The 21,263-nt window shown below is 43.1% G+C and overlaps 1 protein-coding gene across 2 annotated transcripts in view; it reads right to left on the bottom strand.

The window, feature by feature from the left end:
* The window catches only part of fgd1 (FYVE, RhoGEF and PH domain containing 1), a 43,874-nt gene that overhangs the window by 17,283 nt on the left and 5,328 nt on the right, over positions 1-21,263 (bottom strand). Inside the window, exons 1-4 of one of the 2 annotated variants that reach the window (XM_085259235.1) lie at positions 9,745-10,043; positions 1,480-1,803; positions 1,198-1,396; positions 321-1,119 (exon numbers count right to left, since the gene is read on the bottom strand). In XM_085259235.1, coding sequence (XP_085115361.1) covers positions 321-1,119; positions 1,198-1,396; positions 1,480-1,803; positions 9,745-9,892 — 1,470 coding nt within the window. In that variant the 5' untranslated portion in view covers positions 9,893-10,043. Of the gene's footprint in view, positions 1-320; positions 1,120-1,197; positions 1,397-1,479; positions 1,804-9,744; positions 10,044-21,263 lie in introns of those variants that run through there. The other variant, XM_085259236.1, reaches the window with a different exon arrangement.

Genomic DNA, 21,263 nt, shown 5'->3' with positions numbered 1-21,263 from the left:
GTTTGAAGCCTGCAGCTGCGTCGATCATCTGTATGAGGACGCGGGCCTGCACAGGAACCTGAAACATAGCCCCGTGTTTTCCAGATCAATCTCCTCTGTGTATTTATTGACCCCTGTCGACCTTTTTAAACTCCCACATGTTGTCCAAGATTCCTATTGGTGGAACAGTTATTTCCATGAAAAGTGAAAGCGTCTGTTCTAAAACCCATCTTTTTGTAACCATTTTCAGTTTCATCCAAAACGAAATTACAGATGTGTAACGGCTCACGAACATCAGCCTGAGGATGTAGACCACATGGTTAGACCACCTGAATCCTCACCTCAGCAGAGTCCTGTCGGTCTGTCTTGGGAGGGGCCAGCACCAGAGTTAGCTCCGCCTCCTCCTCCTCCAGGTCGCTGTCTCCCTCCTCTGAAAACTCCCTCCTCCGCCTCGCACCTGCCCTCGGGTCCCCCTCTTCCCCCTCCCCCTCACCTCCCTCCCCAGCATACGAGGATGAGCTGGAGAGTCTGGGCAAAAGGGCGGGGCTGCACTGATAGGCCACGCCCCCATCATCCACACCCGCGAAGCAGAGCTCCTCGCTGTGCGAGGGAGAGCTGATGCTGTCGATGCCGCTGTCTCGATTGGCCAGCTTGCCGTCCGTCTGCGAGGAGGGGAGGGACAGACGCTCGGAGGGCAACTCTGATTGGTCAAGCAGTGCCGGCTGCAGCTGCTGCTCCCTCATTTCCACGGCAACCACATCATCCTCTACATGTTTCTCTGAGGGGCTGTAACCCGACTCCATGGACAGACGCTTGTGATGGTGATCGTCCCGGCAAGCAGCCGCCAGCTCTTCATCATCATCGTCTTCATCGTCATCAACGTCATCGCCATTATTGTCATCTTCCTCATCAGGTAGATCACCCACTCCCCCCTCATCCTCACCCTCAGGCCCACCCTCATCCCCCTGTGTGATGTCGTCGTGGCTCGTGAGCTCACAGGACGGCTCCTCTTCAGGGAGGGGCGGGGCCAGTGATGATGCTGGTGATGAAGGTCGGGAGGATGACAGAGAGGAGGGGGGGTCGGAGAGGCGGGGACACAGCGCCCCACCGGTGATGTCAGGAACCACAATGATCTGTTCCCTGTAAACAAACAAACAATAAACAAACAGAAAAGACTCATATAATGACATCACTCCTCCTTAACCAATCAGAACTCACCGCTCAAACTTCTCGATGAGTGACAAGACACAGGTGGGGGAGGCGGTGCCGTCTGCACGAATAGGTGGAGGTCGGCCTGCCCGAGGGTCCGCTGGGAGGGGTTTGCAGGGGGGTGTAGGTGGGAGGGGCTTTTCTGGTGCTCGGGGGCGCGGCCTGGAAACCCCTGTCTGCTGCTGGAGGTGGGGGGGTTTCGGTGGCACTGTGGAAGGCGGAGTTACAGGTGAGCGATGACCTCATGGATGTGTTAAAAAAAAAAAAAAAAAAAGTGAATCAAATTCTTACCCTGAGGTTTAGGTCCCGGCAGCGGCGGCCTGCTCTTGCTCGGTGGTGTAATTGTGGTAGCTGGCAGCTCCGGCGGCCCCGTGTCATTCACCAGCAGGAGCCCATTCGCAGAGCCACGGCGTTCTGCTAGCTCTGCCCCTCCCTCCAAGGAGGCGGGACCTGATGTGGAAGAGCTTGGCCCCGGGTCAGAGCTCGGCCCCGGGTCAGAGCTCGGCTGCTGCGAAGAGTCGGCATCCAGCGCCCCCAGGTGGCCGCACGGTGAGCAGGACGGCTCCAGAGAGAGGCTCTTAGTCAGCAAGCTGGGACTGGAGGAGGAGGAGGGACCTGAGGAGGAGGGGACAGGTAAAAATATACAAGGGTTTGTGTTAGGTTGTTAGCTAAAAATATTTGTAAAAAAGGGATTTTGGTTAGGCTTTCTGTCTGCAGATCCTGAAGCTTCATCAAACTCTCGGCAGGTTTCCTCTAAATCCAGGAGACATTTTCTCTGCTGCTCTTTGTTTTCAGGAGCTTTTACTTCAGCTGTCCTTCACACACTAACAGCCTTCGTATTCAATCAAAGCCAAAAATCTTTCTTTATTAGATTTGTTAACTTCCAAAGAAGCGAGGAGACGGGACTGACTCAGCCGAATGTGTTTGTGTGTTTCACTTATTTTGCTTTTCACTTTCTTTTTCTGGCTTTTATGTTCCACAACTGTGTCTTTGAACCTTTGATTTTCAGTATTTTAAATGTGGTTTATATTTTTCATAGTATTGTTGGCTCTTGTTTTATAGATCCACATTCCTCAGACGGGGTGTTTTTATTGACTTTTTATATTGTTTTTGTATTCCATTAATTATTCCATAAAGAAAAGAAGTCATAAATACTGGACCGCACTCTTTATAATTTGTGAAATAGGGCACTGGCCTTGGTGGCCCTGCTTGTGCCTTGATGGTTTTATTGCTGTTTTATCAAAGTGTATTTATGACTTCTCTTCTCCAGCCTTTGACGATGACTTGACCTCATGTTTCTTTGTCCTGCAGTTAATTTATTTCATTTTTAGCTTTGTGCACAAACAGATTTATTCTGTTTGTTTGTTCTTGTTTCTGTTTGCTTATTTCATGCAAATCATCTTAATGTTTCTGTGTCAGAGCCAATAGTGACTGCTGCCCTTTAGCAACAGACACATTTCCTGATGGTCAACAGTGAACTTGATTGGCGATAACAAAGGAAACCGATGGGTTGTTCAGGCTTGGCTCTCTCCGTGTCGCCATGGTGTGTCCATGCAGCTTTCTCAGGGAAGTGATGCAGTGTCACCCGGCTGTGCATAATAAACGACCAGAAGAAAAAGGAAAAGTGTGTAAAAAAGGATATCCACAGAAATCTATTTGATGTTAAATAATGAGTCCTTAGTAGAAACCAGGTCTACCCAAGGGTTAAGTCTTTTCTAAATACTTACTTTATGTTGTAAAGTAATATTTGGGATATTGAACTAATTACCTCATGCTTTATATAAATTGGTCCAGTTATCCTTACTTCCAGGTCTGAATAGTGAAGCCAGTGTGGATGTGTCTATAGGGAGGCGTATTCTCTGTCTGCAAAAACAAACCCAGTTGTGTTGCCTCTATGAGAAAACGACCCTTCTGCTCTTTTGATTTACGAGCTCACTAAACACTCTCCGGGTGACTTTACAGCCTCAATCGTGAGTTTAAAGTCTTATTAAACAGAACACAATGCTCGTTTTGTAAGTTATGGACCAGTTGAGACTGAAATAGAAGGTCAACAAGTTTTGCTTTAGGGTGGTGCTAACTTGCAATAGTGATTGATTGCAGTGTCGCTTACTTTCTCAGTCACATCCACCCCTTGCTTGTCCCTTCTAGTTTTAAAATGTCATGATGGTGAAATGGTAAAACCTCAGTGACCAGTGGCTGACAGCACAGCTGGTCATGAATTTCATAATTACAAACAGTCTTTAAATTATTCATCATCTTAAAAAAACTTGTCTGGCAGGGTTTGGCAGGATGTAGTATAACATAAAGGACTTTCAGCTGCTGCCTGATTAACAAAGAGTCGCCATGGTGGGTAGCTCAGCATGTTTGATTTTGCAGATTTTTATGCCAGATGTCCTTCATGATGCGATCTGAAAAGTTTCATGTTTCCCACCAGGATCGGAGATCTGAGATCTTTTACCGTTTAGGTCACTGTGTAAACCTCTACATTACTATTAAACAGCTGAAATAAAAACATGTTAACAACTCAAAGAAAGCATAAAGATGGACAGCTGCCGTCACTTAAAAGTGAAGCCAGTGGTGAAGCGCCTTAAACCTGCAGTCTATTAAACAGCCACCAGGGGGCGATAGCTGTGGATGGCAGAAGATTTCCGGTCCTATAAAAGTCTGCTGTTAAACAGCTCTTTGCTCTGACCTCAGTCACAAAGTCTATTTATATTAAGTCTATGTTGTACATTTTCACAACGTAAAGAGTCAGAAAGGAGGATCCTCATTGGCTAACAACCTCTGAATGAGAAGCCGTTTCATAGGTTGTTACATCCCGTTTCAAAACACCAAGAAGGCGATGGTGAAAACACTCAGCTCAAGGCTTCATAACAGGACTTCAGAAACCGTTGGGTCACAACGGCTACATCCATCTTTTACACTGTCTATACAGCTGCCAATCACCAGACCAGTGTGGTGCACAGAGATGCTACAGTAGAAACAAGAGAACCAATCAAAGACTTCTACATCTAAAAAGCCTCAAAAATAAGCAAAAACGTGGTCGAGTCCAAACACTGATGGGTACATCTAACATAAGTCTGCTACAACAGGGCGACTAAAGGAAAGTCCAATAGTTTCCAGCAAATATTGAACAGTATTTATGATTGAAATCCCCCCTCCCTAGAGTAAACATCCGTTTTTTTATACAGCCCAAAGTCTAGACTTAGAGATTTGTATGTGGTATGACTGATGCATTCCTGCAGAGCACGTGGGTTTGTTGAGCAATTCCACATTTTTGTTTCCTCCCGGATTTAAAAAAAAAAAAAAGGTCTCTAAGATCTCTAAAGTCTCTAAAGCTGAATATTTACCCAATGAATAAATTGTTTAATATTTCAGTGGAGCACGAAATTAAAGTTAGCATACAAAATTAGCCGTTTGAGTGAACAGAGTGGCCTGTGATGGAGATCTACACCCGGCCTGCGGACTTTTAAGATGACGTTACGTTTCTCAGATGAAATCTCTGAAAGCAGAGCAGCAAAATTATGAGTTGCAGGAGCTGTGAGTGTGTGCAGTACACACAGTAATTAAGTTATATACGGCAGGGAGTGTGTGTGCAGATGTGAACGTGATGGGAGGTCATGGGAAAACATCAGCATGCTGATGTGGAGCAGATGGCGTCTCAGTTGTTTAGAAAGCACCGTTAAGAGCAGCAGTCATTAAATCAACAGACTGGAAAAGATTTACTTCAGGCTAAACTGACCACACACACCATTTCCCACAATTCCCTCCAACATCGGCAACAACTTCCTGTTTGAAACGATCCCGATGTTCCGCTCATCGTTGAGGGAGTTCAACAAACCTTTTACGCGATTTTGACCTACAGTCAAAGTCCTTCTAGAAGCAAGCCTCGCCACTTGGCTGCCATTTTGAACACCTCAGGGCACCAATCTGGGCAAATATGTTGAAGCGTTAGCTCAGTTAAGTTAAACTTCAGCGCTCACCTGCACATACAAACTCCACGACCAGCCAAAAAAGTTCATAAGATTTTCTTCTCCTTTTGAAGTTCCTTCAAAACTCTTGGAGCGCTCCGTCTAACGATGCCTCTGCTGCAGTGAATTTCTTTGACTAAGAAGGTTCTAGTTTTGGGGATTTTTTTAAAAGCTGAACTATTTGGCACAATTTGGTCTGTAGGTGTTTCTGTCCTGGTTTCAGTCTCCGGTCGTCTAGGTAGTGGGGCAGCACCTTAGGCGTGGCCACCATGTTTGGATGACGCCTTGGAAGTCACTCTCTGACCTCATGAATCCATGATTTCACCACAGAAATCAAACTTTAATTGGGCCCAGTCGTGGGTTTCAGGTCATACTCAACAAAACATTCAGCCTATTTTATAAATTATGGTCATTCTAAGAGTTAAAACATTATCCAGGATGTGCTAATGACTGATTGGGTAATGACTTTCAGTCACCTAGTACCCTCTCTCTCTCTCAGTTAGCTCCGCCCCTTGCTCATCACATCAAGGTTTAAAACAATAAGAAGACAGAGAAGACTTCAGCTCGAGGCTTCATGAAAAGGTCCTGACTAACCGATTGGTAACATTCTGCTGTCCACCGACGTTCACGCCTTGATTTTGCTCCTCACTCAGACCTGCCAACACCCTCAGTCTTCCCGGGTTTCTTCAGGCTCGTTTCTGCCGCTTTTATCACAGATATTTTTCTTTCAAGGCCATCGGTGAGTGTAGCTCGCCTTCATCCTTACACAAGCCCCTCTTCACCACAATGGACCAGCGCAGCCTTGGCATAGTCACAGTGCAGAGCTCATGCAGATACAAATATAATTGACTTTATTACTGAAATTATTTGTGAACCTTTTGGCTATGGGTCGCTACCCGTGAACATCCTCAGACTGCACTACATTTGGTAATCAGAGTTAAATTCTCAAGGAGTTGAACCTCCAGATTAGTAAACATGCCTTCCCTCCCTCCCTCCCAGCCACCCAATCAATAAAAACAAGCATTGACAGACTCAGCCAGAAGCTGATAGCCAGTATATTGTAATCCATCTCTTTTCTTTCTCTTATCTAATCCAAGTTTGGATCGAGCGTATCCCTGCTGTCATGAGGCAAGACTCAAGATAGGAAAAGGTGTCTACCTTCTTGCATGTCTTTGGACAGTGGGAGGAACCCAGAGTACCTGGAGACAATCCATGCATGCAAATTCAAAACCCGGACCTTCTTGCTTTGAGGCAACAGTGCTCGCCACCACGCCACCCCCAGTTGCTTAATCCTTGTAAGGGTTTGGTCTGTGAGTTGTGTGTGCAGGTAGGTCAGCTGCTGGAGAAAAGCTTTACAGGTCAGTCTATCATCACTCACAGCTGGTCAGAGACAGGTGGGTCTGTAAGCTGATTAACGGGTTTGTAGGTCATCTTTTTTTCAGCACTGTTGATACTTTTTGACATGTGAACAGTGAGACACAAAATCCTCAGTTCCCATTTTAAATGAAGCTCACGCATCCGTCTGCCGAGTTTCATGTTCTGCTGCGGCGTTCTTTTGAGTTACTCGCGTCGTTGTTTTCATTGGTTGGATTGAACTGATGTATATTTTTACTCTTCAAGCTCCTTCATTTGACTTTGAACATTTACAAATATAGCCCTGTAAAAATCCAAAGGAACATCCACCTCGCCGTGATCATAAAAATCATATCTAAATATATACCCTCCCTGTCTAAAACCAAGTACACCTTTGTTTAGTAACATATTTAGGAAGAGCAGCAGTTTGTTGTCATCTACCCAAATCCTCCATATTCCAAGCCAAGCTTGACACCTTAATAAAACCTTTAACAGCAGAGATGTTTTATAATCCATGTCTGGAGTGATGTTTCAGACCAGAACCCTAAAACAGGGCAAAGCATCCAAAACTGACGTTTTTTTCAGGGATATGGACTCTTTAAAGCTAGATGTGACAATATGGTACGCCGAAGGTTGGCACCTAGTTGCAACACAGGCCAAGAGCGTGGTTGGAAAGCCGCTGGCAATGCCAGCCACTAGGGAAAAAACTGTTTTACCCAACTGTCTGACAAGTGGCTGCTGGAGGTCGGTGGCAATTACTCAAAATCGGGCACAATGAGGACGATTCGCCGAAAACCTCGCTGCTTTGCTCACTAGCAAACTGTCGTGGTTGTCGGTAGTTGTCTACCAAGCAGAGGTGAAACAGCAAAAGGTACGAAACAAACCGGAAATGGAGGCCATCTTTAATTCAAAGTTTCACTACCGCTCTGTGACAAGTTGGCAACTTCAACACAAACTGCAGGGAATCTGTTAGAGCCAAAACAATCACAAGGAGGTTTTTGGTTAGAGAACTGAAAACTACTTGGTTATAGAAAATAATACCTAATGAGAAGCCAACAGTTTCTTTATAATTATTGGTTAGGACTGAAAGCCCAATGCCATCATCGGTGTAACCTGGTGCATCGCACATCAACCCCACAGGAAACCTTTTGGTTTCTCTGAGATGCCAACAGTGACAAAACTGCAGTATTTGATGTCCTGGGAATGAGAATGGTCTGAAAGCTGATTCCTGCTCATACTTTTGTGCTCGCTGGCTACTCAGCGAGAGAGCGCTGGTGGGAATTCAACAAACAAAGAGACAAGAGAGACAAACTTGGGTGAAGTCCTTCAAAAAGCCAACAGTGTGGAGCCTGACGTCAGTGAGCAACGTGTAGGTGGAGCGATGATTGTATGAAAAGTTGGAACAAGAAAGGGAACAACAGCAGGTGACTACAACGAGGAAGAAACCCATCACAAAATGGCTACAAAAGAAAGACGGTTTTCAGTTTTAACGCAGAAGTTCTTCGTCTATGTCAGACTCCTGTCTCAGCAGCAGGGCGAGCTAGAGGAGCAACAGCAGCACAAAGATAACCTCGAGCAGCCCACGTATTTTTGGCACTGCCCCCTTCAGACAAAATGCAAATACATCATATAGAGGGCGGCCGCAAAGCTCTGCAGCGCACCTACAGACCATCAGCACACAACCAAACAGGAGCCTGGGATCGTACCACCAACCTTCTGATTAGTAGGGAACCCACACCTGAGCAAAGATGGGGGCTCTGGAGGTCAGTGTGGGTTTCAAGTCATCCCTACGAGTCTTATGGTTATTATGGAGACTGGTGAGGCTCTTTAACAGGTTTCGCTTATTGCTGGCAAGGTTTTTTAAAACAAACAAACAATTCAAATGCAAAATCAAGCACATAGATGACTGAAGCTCCATGTAATTTGGGGTGTGGCATAATTTCAAACAGACTAAAGTTTCTAGTCATTTAAGTCAGCGATTCATAGGGATGCTGGATGCCTTGATCACCAGGAAATCACACTCGGATTCAGTCCAGGGCAGTTCTGTCATTCCATAGGTGTTTAATTTGATCGCATCAGAGGCCCTGGGAGTTCTAATATGTGTTGGAAATTGGAATATTCATATTAAATACAACTCTTAAGAGACTCTCTCCAAATGCCTGGACAACTCTAAAAAATGTGAAGTGAACTGGGAATGATGGATTCATTATTAACTCATAGACAGACGATCAAAGACTGCTGTATTCAGGCTGGAGACCTATTGAACCACTCAGCTGTTTATTTAACTTTATTTTGGGGTAATAAAGAGAAAAAATGCATTCTTGAGACTTAACACAAGCTTTCTAAATGATATGAAATGTAAGGAACTCATAGAGGTATCATTTAAAGACTAAATGGATAACAATAATATTGGGGACGTGTCGCACAGAGCTTTAGGAACATTTAATGCTCGACCTGCCCATTCTGCTGAATTCACCTTCATCATTTTACCACTATGAGGCTCAGTGTGTGTGTGTGTGTGTGGAGGGGGTGTGTCCGCGTCTGTCTGCAGAAACAAACCAGCTCAGACAGAAACTCAGATCACACCATCTCCATCCTGCTGTGCAGCCACATCAGCCTGGGATGAACAGCCACATTTAACATCGATGGATCAGGAGCCCATCAATAAATCTCACACACACACACACACACACACACACACACACACACACACACACAGCGAGTCTGGCTGTGATGGACTGGCTGTGATGGAGCCTCCTCATTGGTTCCTGTCTGTCTGATGTTTCTGATTCAGTGTGAGTGATGATGGAATAAAGCAGAGAATCGATCAGATGACATGTGTCGGATATCGACACATGAATGAAGCCTGTTTCAGCTGAGCTGAGAGCAGCAGCAGCCTCACATCTGGCAGACGCAGTATCATGCAGCCATACTAGCCTACATTCACTGCAGCGAGATGTCGGTCAGTGTGTGCGCGTGCACGACAGCCGGAGTGAGCGCGCGTATGTCACCCCCAAACACCCTCCCCCACCCCCACCTCCCCCATCATCAGGATTATTCTAGTGATGTAAAAAAAATATTTATCCGAATAAAATAAAGGCAAACGGGACGCGCCGAGCACGGCGAGGCTGCAGCCGTGCGTGTGCGCGCGAGCCCGTGCAACGCCTGTCAGCAGGTATATGGAGTGTGTGTGCACGCGGTGCAGATGTATGTGATGCTGCCGGAGACTCACCCCTGGTCAGGCTGCTTCTGTCCATGTACATCGCGCAGCAAAACACAAATCCGGTCATTAAAGAAAATGTTGGTGCGGGGAGAGAGCGGCTCTCCCGGTCCACAGCAGCCGAAGAAACCGGGTCAGAGCCACGCACACGCACGCACATACACACGGGAACCCACCGGACCGGCTCGGACTCACAGACACACCGACAGACCGACGGTCCGGACCGACCGCAGACCTGCAGGCTGCTGCTTCGGGATGGATAAGTAGGTTAGATCCGCTCGGTTTGATTCAGGGGGCTGCCCGGTGTGTGAGCGGCGGGCGGCGGCACAGCGAGTGGAGGAGGGGAGAGAGCTAGTGAGATAAGGGGGAGGGGGGGCTCTCAGTCCTCCATTTTGGTTTCCATGACAACAAATTAAGAAGATACAGAGAGGGGGAGATGGGGGTGTGATGGTGGTGGTAGTGAAATGCAGAGGTGGGACCAAGTCATTGTTTTGCAAGTCTCAAGTAAGTCTCAAGTCTTTATCCTCAAGTCTCAAGTCAAGTCTCAAGTAATGTCAGGCAAGTCAGAGTCGAGTCTCAAGTCACTGGTGTAAAAGTCCGAGTCAAGTCACAAGTCTGAAACTTTGAATTTCAAGTCCTTTCGAGTCTTTAAAAAAAAAAAACAACGAAAAAATAATGTTGCAGTTATATGCTAAATGTAAATATTAGACCATGTAATTTTAAAATCTGTGTTTTTCTCAACACATGACAAAATAGTGAACTTAGAAAATATACACAAATTGTGAAATTGCACCTCTTTAAAATGCAGCTCAATTAAACCTAGCTCCAAGAATAGTTTTCACCGACAGTTCTGAGATAAGCTGCATGTTATTCTTGGATGCGGTTGTAGGACCAGCTTTAAAATCGCATGACAAAAATATCATACACATTAAAAAAAACTGTATCACCAACGTAGCCTGGACAACATTTGCTAGTTAGATGAAGTCAGCTATCTCATCGTAGCATATTTATATGCATATTTATAATCATACAGTTCTTGGAGTGAGTGCATACACTCATGAAGTTTAGTAACTTCAGGTCACTGCAACAAGCCCAGGTACAGTTTACCGACGGATGGGTGCAGGACCTTGAAATGCACCGTGTAGAAAGTAAAGACCATCGTACGTATCATAAGTTTACCAGTCTCACAAATCGTCGTCATAAATACACATTCGTTAACCGTTTATTAATAGGACCTTTGAGCTCAACGGTAATTAATTAGTAGTGGAAATAATTTCTGGTAGCATCACAGAAATGTGGCAGTGACAATAATACTGTATGCTGTAATCATACTGGACAATTAGTGATACAAAAAACCTGTTTTATCCTGTGAATAAAAGTATATGTTTTTGTCAATGTACCATAATAACAGAAGCGAAACGCAATATTGTGTCAGGACAATTCACTATTTATGCACAATAAATAAAGGAGCATAGCGCGACAATTTCTGTTCAGCGCCAGACTTGCTTGTAACCTATATCACCAATTATGTTAAGAAAAATGACGTATTAACTACTAAAAAACACTGACCTTTGTGGAAATGCTTGGAGCAGACTAACCTGTGAGCTGGAGTGTTCTGGGACGTTATATTTGATCTTTGAATGGCTGCAATCCAGGCCATCCGTCGCGTCTTTGTTACTTCGGAAACATGGCTTGAACAATTTCACTTCAACGACGTAATCCGATAACAACCGATCTCTTTACCCGTCGGCTTCCCGTGGCTGTCATGCGACCGGCTATTGCAGTTAATAATACAACGGCTTCTTGTGTTTCTTTTTATCGCTGTATAACTGATTTTAATTGAAAGCCTGCGTGCGCTAGTACCGCTTGCCACGAGTTCCCAGAATCCTTTGCGGTTCTACCCGTGAATGACGTCACATTTTCAATCTCTATATAATATGCATGTTAAATTTTATATTTAGGGTAAAATATCAAGTCTTTTCAAGTAAACCGGTTCAAGTCCAATTCAAGTCCCAAGTCATTGGTGTAAAAGTCCAAGTCAAGTCACAAGTCTTAGAACATTTTTTCAAGTCAAGTCTAAAGTCATAAAATTAATGACTCGAGTCTGACTCGAGTCCAAGTCATGTGACTCGAGTCCACACCTCTGGTGAAATGTGTAAATACATCAGACTGATTGACAGGCGAGGCCTGATCACGTGGGTTTATGGAGCGGAGGCTACAGACAAACTGACTCAGATTAATGTGAAGCTGTTTCTCTTTCCCTCTTTCTTTCTCCCCTTCTTTCCCCCAGTCAAGTCTGTCCCGTATTCAGTAAGTGAAAATAAAATAAACAATAAAAGGTGAATCAAATGGACCATTACGGCAAGGCTGGATGGTCAATTTGGTAAAGTAAATCCGTTGGGCATCTTTCTTTGCCTTTAGACAACAATTCTGATGCAAAAGAGCCAAACGGGACAGGCAAAAAAACAAAAAAAAACCCCAAAAAACATTCATCATCTTAACTTTAATTTAATGGACCAGTATGTCATCAGTGTTTAAGAATTCTGAGGAAGTCACGTAATTTCACCCTTAAATGCTACATTTTGTTTTATGGAGGCATTTTCACTGCATAAATCAATTTGTGTTTACATTTTTTATTAATAACAAGCATTTCCACCACACGTAGTTTCACTGTCTGGAGAGACACCAGAGACTTTCAGAGCACCTCTAAACTTTATTTTTACATTACAACAAGATGCTAAAGTTTTGATGATTTAGATCAACAGCAGCTAGCTTAACATTTTTCAAGAGCTTCCAGAGATGTTGTGTTGTAGTGGACTCTCCTCATTTGCCAATGCATTCTCATCCTGGTCCATAATACAGATACCTGCACCTAACCCTTATGTGCCCAGGTGTCCTTTGGTGGTGGTGGTGCTCTGATGTAGCACCAACACTGTTGTGTCAATATTATTCACTGAAGAGTAAAAGTCCTGATTCGCAGACCTACAAAGTGCACATTAAGATGCTGGATGGATTGGAAGCAGTAGCTTTAAAAAAACAAAACCATCAATGTCTTGTGTGTGTTGCACTTTGGTGTCATCATGTATTTGCTTTTTACTTTTACTTGCAGAAAAAAAAAAAAAACTTTTTTAGGTTTAGGTGGCAAAAAAAAATAATTGTGGTTTGTGTTAAGACACACCCCTTCACGTAGTAACCAATGGAAACAGTGGTTTCTATGTGACTGCAAGTCTCTTTATGTATGTGCATCCCTTTATGCCGAGGTACGATGTAAGATATGTAGCTTTGCAAGCTCAAGTACAGATCAGCTGATTGGATACATAAACAAATGATCTGTAATCTAATTGGGTAGAACACCTGGGAAATGCATCGCCCCCCAAACGACAGCAAATTTAAGTCTGCTGTCATCTCATAAACTTTGAACATAACTAGTTTAACTAAAAAGTGTAGGTTGCTTCTGTTTTTTTTTTTTTTTTTTTTATCCAGGTTTGTCTTTAAGAAGGAGGGGGAGGACAGGAAATGAATCACTGAGAGCTCAACTCAGTGTATGCACCCACAAGGGCTGCAGAGAGGAGAAAACAAGCTGAAATTAGCATGTTTTTGAAGTAAATTCCTCCATCCTGTTCCTCTGTCTGTTTTTGCTTAATAAAACAAGTAATCCTGACCAACAAAGAGTTGATCTAACTCAACCCCACAGCGAGGTCACTGGATGATAAACAAAAACAAACACACCCCTGTTATTAAGCTGCTGACACACAGACAGACAAACAGGCTGATCGAAAAGGATGTACCCCCCGGGTCTTCTGGGACTAAGCTTAAAACAGCACACCCACATCGGTGTTACATAAAACAAACACACCCTACTTACTGAGGAGGACAGAGGAGGAGAGTCACAGCTCTAGAGTAACAAATCAAACACACCCTCAGGTTAATGTGCCTTGAGACAGTTAATCTCCACCCGTCTGTGGAGACTGAAAGACAAATGCACCCAAACACACATAATAATAATGGATTGGATTTATATAGCGCTTTTCAAGGCACCCAAAGGGTCCACTATTCATTCACTCTCGCATTCACTCACTGGTGGAGGCAGCTATGGTTGTAGCCACAGCTGCCCTGGGGCAGACTGACAGAAGCGAGGCTGCCATATCGCGCCATCGGCCCCTCTGGCCCACACCAGTAGGCGGTAGGTGAAGTGTCTTGCCCAAGGACACAACGACCAGGGCAGAGAGCCCGGGGATCGAACCGGCGACCTTCCGGTTACAGATACGCTTCCCAACCCCCTGAGCCACAGTCGCCCCTACATTACTATTATTATTATTATTAAATTCACCCAAACACACATCAGAGAGGAGAAAAAAAAAATCAAACACACCCTGTTATTTTCTGGCAAGTGAGGAGATAAAGCTACAGACTGACCTCTGACCTCACACACTAACACACCTCCCCTCCCCCACAGCAGCAGTGGATGACCCGGTGACCTACAGAGACTCCAGTTCCCTCATCCATGCCCCCAAGGACAGATGAATGGACAGAGAGCATTCAGCTGCTTTAAAGCTCAAGCAATGGAACAGCTGACACACTTATTTATTTCTATTTTCTTTGGGGGGGGGGGGGGGGGGGTGCTTTTTTAAAACAGCTGAAAGTAAAGAGCCAGACAGGAAGTGAGGGGGGGTATATGTAACACTGGTCGATGGCGGATGTGAACTAGCATGAACCACTACAGTTTCTAAAAGTAGAAACACTTGAAATGGCAGTGCAGTCAATAGAAATTGTTTAATTAAGAGTAGAGATACTAGAAAGCGGGAATAATATCACCAACAGAAAAAGTAGAAATAGCAGAAAAAAACAGAAATAACAGCAAATAGTGACAGATAACATAAATAAAAGTAGAAATACTAAATCAAATGAAATGACAGCAAAATTACTAGATTTAACACGAGGCTGATACATTTAGAAATACTAGATTACAATAAACAGAAACGGTACAAATAAAAAGCAGAAATTACAACACAATAAGTAGAAACAGATTTTTGGCAGGAGGTGTTACGCAATATAAATACGCCTTTTATTAATTCCCGTCACTGTTTAATTCAGTATAAAATTGTACATAGGTTACATTATTCAAGGGAAAGACTTCACAAAATGTACCCAGACTGCTCTTCTCTCTGTGAAAAATGTATGATACATTATGGAAATCTGTTACATAGTTTTGCACTCTGTCCAAGGCTTCAGGGTTTTTGGTGTGACATTTCTACCTACCTGTCTAAGATTCTTAAAAACAAGACTGAGCCAAATCCAACAGTAATTTTCTTTGGGATCTCCAAAGAAATACAAAGTTTACAACATTCTCAAAAAAGGTTTATATCATATGCATTGATTATCGCAAAGAAATTGATCCTGCAGCTTTGGAAAGGCAAAGAGGTTCCTGTGTTAAAGATGTGGCTTGCAGAACTCACAAATACTCTTCACCTTGAAAAAATAAGATATACCATGAATGACAATGTGAAAGTTTTTGAACTAACTTGGCACTCTTTATTTGCGTATCTTGGGTAAATATAAATTTTTGGCAGTCGGGGGATTGGGGCCCATAGAGGTTTTTTTCTTTGTTTATTTGTCTGTCTTGTTTTGTTTAGAGAAAAAGGAGGCATAAGTTCTACTAATTTGTAACAACTGCGATACCTGCTTCTAATAAAACATATATTTACAAAAAAAACAAAACAAAAAGTATAAAATATAAGTAGAAATAGTAGAAACAGCACAATCAGACATAAGTAGAAACATTAGAAACAACAGCGCAAGAAAGATAAACAGCAGGAAATAAGTAGAAACAATGCAAACAACAGCAGAAAAAAGTAACAATCAATAACAACAGTAGAAGTAAATGTGGAAAGATTAGAAACATCAGCAAAAATAACAGCACAAGTAACAGTACAAATAGAAACAGTGTCAACAAAAAAGCTCAAAGTAAAAATGAAAAAATGACAAAAATCAATAGAAACAGCAGAAATACCAAAGCCAGAATACGAGCAGATGAAAGAATAAAGAGCAGAGGACGTTCCAGCAGCGCAAGCATGAAGTAGAAACTTGAGAAGCCAGAGGGGAAAAAAACAACCACAGAACTAAAAGTAGACAAAAGTAAAACTGAATAAAGACCATAAAATGTTTTCCACACTGATAGAAACAACAGTAAGTCCCTTTTTCCCTGTTTAACTGAACAGTTTGTTTCTGCACGTCAAACTGTGTGTGATCAGCAGAAAAGTTAAAATCTGACAAAATCATTAAAGTGGAGGAACAGAAGAATCATGCAGAGGCAAAAATAACTGATGATGTTAACAGTACACTAAAAAAATTAGAAGTTGGCTTCACTTAAAATGTCACTTAATAAAATGCATGTAATGTCACTGCTTGAAAATTGTGGGCAATACTTGTCTAGTTCACTGAGTATGCAGACCTATGAACTCAATATAATATGAAAGAACTGCTTTATTTGACCTCAGTTTAGCAACTTTTAGATTATATACATTTTGAAGCTGTTATGGATGCTCTAGATTTCTTTTTATGAAGCTAAGAGTACTGCTGTGCACAGACTGTACAACAGATGGGTGTAGCTACCTTGATGTCACCCATTGCTTTCAGAAGCCTTCAGATTAGCATTTCTGTTACAGCCATGTTGGACACATAAACTGGCTAACAACTTGTGCAGTTTCATGTAATTCCACAGATAATCCTCGATTCTGAAACCTAGCATAACTAATATTTAGAAAATTATAGAATTATATATATATAGAATTATATTTTAGAAAGTTATTTATTTATTGAATGAGACCCAAAATGTGTCACTGAACCCATAAACTCAACATGAAAGTGTTTACAGAGGTCAAAATTAAAAGCTGTTTTCCACTAGACTTCTATAAAGCCAGAGGTCTTTGTGCAACGACAGCCGGTTCGTCTGGTGGCTTTCATACAGAATCACGATGTAAGGCACTTCTGCACTGGCTTGGTTTTTTCAGCATGGAAGTTACGTCCATGTTTTATGCTGTACATGGTTTTGCACAATATGTGTTAAAGAAAGAAAGTGGCTTTATTAACATTAGAATGATCCAGGAGTCTTAGTCTCTAAATCTACACTAATCTACTGTGACAACTAAGGATGTGAAGGAGATATACTTGGACTCTTGTCTTATACATGTAGAGTTTCTAATGCTAACTGGGTGTCCTGGTACTTTAAAGCACCCACATGCTTGCAGCAGACAAAATAATCACTTTCTTTTTCTTTTCAGGAGAAACAGTTGTAGGCAACACTAAAAACAAACAAACAGAAAAAAACCAAAAGAAAGTACAAACTGTCGTATCAATCTCAGTTCTACCTGCAGCTTTCGGTATTTCATTAACCAACTCTTGTTGGTTCATAAAAACGTTCATTTTAACTGTGTGAGGACTTGCGGTGTCATGATGCATTTCCAGGAAACTGTTTTCCACCCTGAATCCAGGTGTAGAGCCTCAGACAGCGTCCCAGAGTGAAGCCTAGACGCTGTGTCCCCCACAAGGTATCAACTTAACATAGGTCCCCGCAAAGTTACTTGTACCGACACACACACACACACACACATTTATCATTCCCATTCACCCACAGAACTTGATGTATTTTTAACCTTCAGCTCTTCATTCATATCTGCTCATATCTGCCTGCACACGTCCTGTTGTGAGGCATGTCAGGAGGGGGGGGCGTGCTTAACATTTAAACTGTCTGCAGTGAAGCTGCAGAGGGACACAGATCACTGCTCTGTCTTCACTTACTAACATGCATGTGACACATACCGACATGTTCATCTGTCTGTGTATATAACAAGCTTTCCCCAATCAGCTGATTCTGGTCCAGCTTCAGTGTATCCATCCGTCATTAAACAAGAAATCGTTCCAGCACATCAACCGCAGTCTTCAGTGTCAGTAGCAGTTCAGTGATGCTGCAGGAAGTGGACAGAACCAAGCTAGGAGTTTCCTCCTGCTCCCAGTCTTTGCACTAAGCTATGTTAAACACGCACAAGCTGTAATACTGACACTAACACTGTCTGCTGTGTAAAGCCTCATATCTGGAGGAACTATTCCTGTCCACGTTAAAGCCTGCAGGTAACATCAGCTGCTTCTCTTCTCCAGCCGCCACTGATCCTCGTGCTGATGGAGGAAATCAGCTGCAGGGGCCTCATTCACAACCGCGGCGAAGGCACAAAGTAAGGAAGGCCTAAACGAGGCACACACTGCTTCCCACGCTAAAATTAGAGACTGTTTAAAAACAATAATTAAAAAAAAACCTTGAGAGGAAAATGTGTGCACTAGTAAGGAAACTCAGACCCATGCAGACAAACATTTTAGACTTTACACTTCATTTGTACCTTGAAGGTCTTGCTGGTTCCTGGTATTAAAAAGGCCCTCAAACATTGCAGACAAGCATTTTAACTTTACACCTATCATCATTATTTGAGCCACTAGATGGCAGCGTCACTGGAACGTACGTGCGTTTGTGGTCTGAGACACAACCATCACAGACGGTAAAAGCAGTAACTTTTCTTTTTTTATGAATTATAAATTCCACATTTACAAATGTTTGAGGAAAGTTTGTTTTTTGACAGACCTTTCACAGAAAAAGCACCAGATCAGCTACTCTGACCTCCTCTGTTCTCTTCGCTCCCTTTTTCATGCTTATTTGAATCCAACTTTACAGAAAAGAGAGGGGGGGGGATAGCGACCCTCAGCCACTCTTTCTCTGCCACGTTGTCTGTGGTTTCCCGTCTCGCTCGCTCACGCCAAACTTCAACACTTTGACTAATGAACAGGAGTGGTGACATGAACCTCGGAGACACACGAACAAACACTTTGTTCTCCTTTTGAAGCTCATTTCTTTGCCGTGACTGGCAGATCAGGCCTGACGTATGTGATGTGTGAGCAAAGACAGCAGCCTGCTCAGTCTGAACTAAAAGCCTTGAATATTCTCAGACAAGTTACAGGTTTTAATCGGCCCCCAAAACCCCCGAAATGACCCAGAGAATAAACATAAAACTCAGGAATACAGAGGACTGGACATAAACAGAAGCTCTGGCAAAAGAACGAAAGGACTATGAATACAAGAAGAAGTGTTGGGTAACAACAGGAGAAGACAATCAGGTAATCAGACACAGGAAGTAAAACCAACACGGGACATGAAAGAAAACTAACCCTGAAAAGTAGGTTAGAAGCAACTCTAAACAGCAACAAGCATAAACTAGAACTGAAGCTTAATAAAAACTTCAGAACTAACAGTAGAACAGTAAATAACTCCTGAATAATAAATAAATCTAAAATCCAACAACTGAAGCTCAAAATGAATAAAATGATAAAGTAAAATCAGGAATCAAAAACCAAACCTAACCCAACGAGCCGAAGCCTAAAGCGCTGGAAGAGCAGGAGAGCTGCACGCAAATTAAAACATAATAATAGTGAACAGGTATACAACACTACAACACCACCACAAAAAACAACTTTGGTGGACTGCAGAGCGGAGTCGCGCTATCAGTCCATTAAATATGGCTCACATACACCAAAGTCTTCGAGCTCAACTTCATGATTCATTGGTCAGAAATGGACAAAAAGTCATAAAACTTAGAAACTATGATGGTTAAAAGTTTGTTTTGTATTGTGAACATTTCAATTTTATTTATTTCTACAGCGCCAAATCACAACAGTCACCTCAAGGCGCTTTATATTGTAAGGTAAACCCTACAATAATACATACAGAGAAAAGCCAACAATCATTAGACAGTACTGCATGAAGATGTAAAGTATCACATCATATTTGACCTGTTTTTCAGGGTTTTTTAGTAAAAAATAAATAAATAAAAAAATCACATTGATAATGCAGAGATCTGAAAAACTCCCAAAAGCTGATATCAAATATAATACAGTTTGCATTGCTTAGGCCAGCGGTCCCCAAACCCCGGGCCACGGACCGGTACCGGTCTGTTAGTCGTTTGGCTGCAAGAGTTGAGGCTCTGGTGTGAAATTTATGGTTTTCAGGGTTTTTAATCATGATTAAATCATTATTAAATCATGACTGGTGATGGCAGCTACATTGTAGCCACAGCCACCCTGACAGAGGCGAGGCAGCTGGACACTGGCGTCACCGGGCCCTCTGACCACCACCAGTAGGTAACGGGTGAAGTGTCTTGCCCAAGGACACAACGACCGAGACTGTCCAAGCCAGGGCTCGAACCGGCAACCTTCCAATTACAAGGCGAACTCCCAACTCTTGAGCCACGATCACAACATCTTTAAGGCCAGTCTGTGAAAATATTGTCTGACATATTCCGTGTTGGTTTGGGGACCGCTGGGTTAGATTACATTTAAAAAAATATAACCCTATTCCATTAAAAGTATATACTGGCGTTAGCTGCACTGGCGGAGGGTTGCGCTCTCAGACTGCTTCTGGTTTGTGATGCGTTTGAGATGCGAATGATCATACAGGAAGTTGTGATGCGCAGGTCCAGAGTTTGAAGGGATAAGATGAGATGGAGATGACACTTTGCTGAAATCGTGTAATCTTTCCGTGTCATCTTCAGCTGATCCAGTGATTTCCTCACTGATTACAGCTCCAAGTATTTTAACTGTCTCACAGTATCACTATCAGGAGGTCCATCATTGCGTCCAGTCCTCTTCTTGAAAGTTCTGCTGGGACCTAGCCGTCTTATTGCTGCCTCATACCCAGCATGCATTTCAACATTAAATAACCATCAGCTGGCGGTCTTCGTTAGATAGACGGTTAAAAGAATTTCGTTAAAAACTTAGAGTCAGTATCTGCTTGACGTACTTCTCGGATGTGTTTGTCTGTAGAAACATTTCCAGAAACAAAAACTTTGTGTTTGAGAACTCTTTCATGGTTTTCGTGACATCAAAGGAAGGTGATAGTTGTCACAGTCCACGCAACGAATTATTCTTTACATGTACATCAATGTCTGTGTACACTGTAACCAATGATCTGACAGAGATTTCTCACTTAGTAAGAGATGATTTGACCTTCTACGTGAAAACGTCAAACATCCTCCACGGTTCAGATTTCGCCACCACGCTGCGACCACCTTTCACAGACATAACGCTGCTGTTTCAACCGCGTTTGCAGTGACACACGTAAATTCATTTAGGAAAATAAAAGCGCAGCCACAACTCCAGATTGCAACAGCAGGTTTGTTTGATTCATGCAAGTTTCTGCAGATGTTGTGCTCTAAACATGAAGTATTCCCTCAGAGTGCAGCTGCTGCATCCCTTCACCACTGCTGGGAAAATCTCTCACGATCGTCTGACAGCAGAATGAGTCATTACTTTAGCAATGAGTTCCGCATTAGCTCTGCAACAGCTACTGCAGCAACTCTGGGACCCTAAACGGGGTTCATCAGACCGGATCTGGACCTGTGGGAACCCTTAGGATACTTCCCATCTTTGTGTGGACTCTCAGTCATCCCACTAAGCCTGAACCTGGCTCTAACCCCCCAAAGTCAGGCCTGAAC

This window comes from Mchenga conophoros, linkage group LG20 (assembly GCF_057382185.1).
Source record: "Mchenga conophoros isolate Kocher_MC1m ecotype Shallow Benthic linkage group LG20, M_conophoros_male_GT1.1, whole genome shotgun sequence".
NCBI lineage: Eukaryota > Metazoa > Chordata > Actinopteri > Cichliformes > Cichlidae > Mchenga > Mchenga conophoros.
The sequence above is the reverse complement of the archived record's forward strand: the minus strand, read 5'-3'. Positions and strand labels throughout refer to the sequence as shown.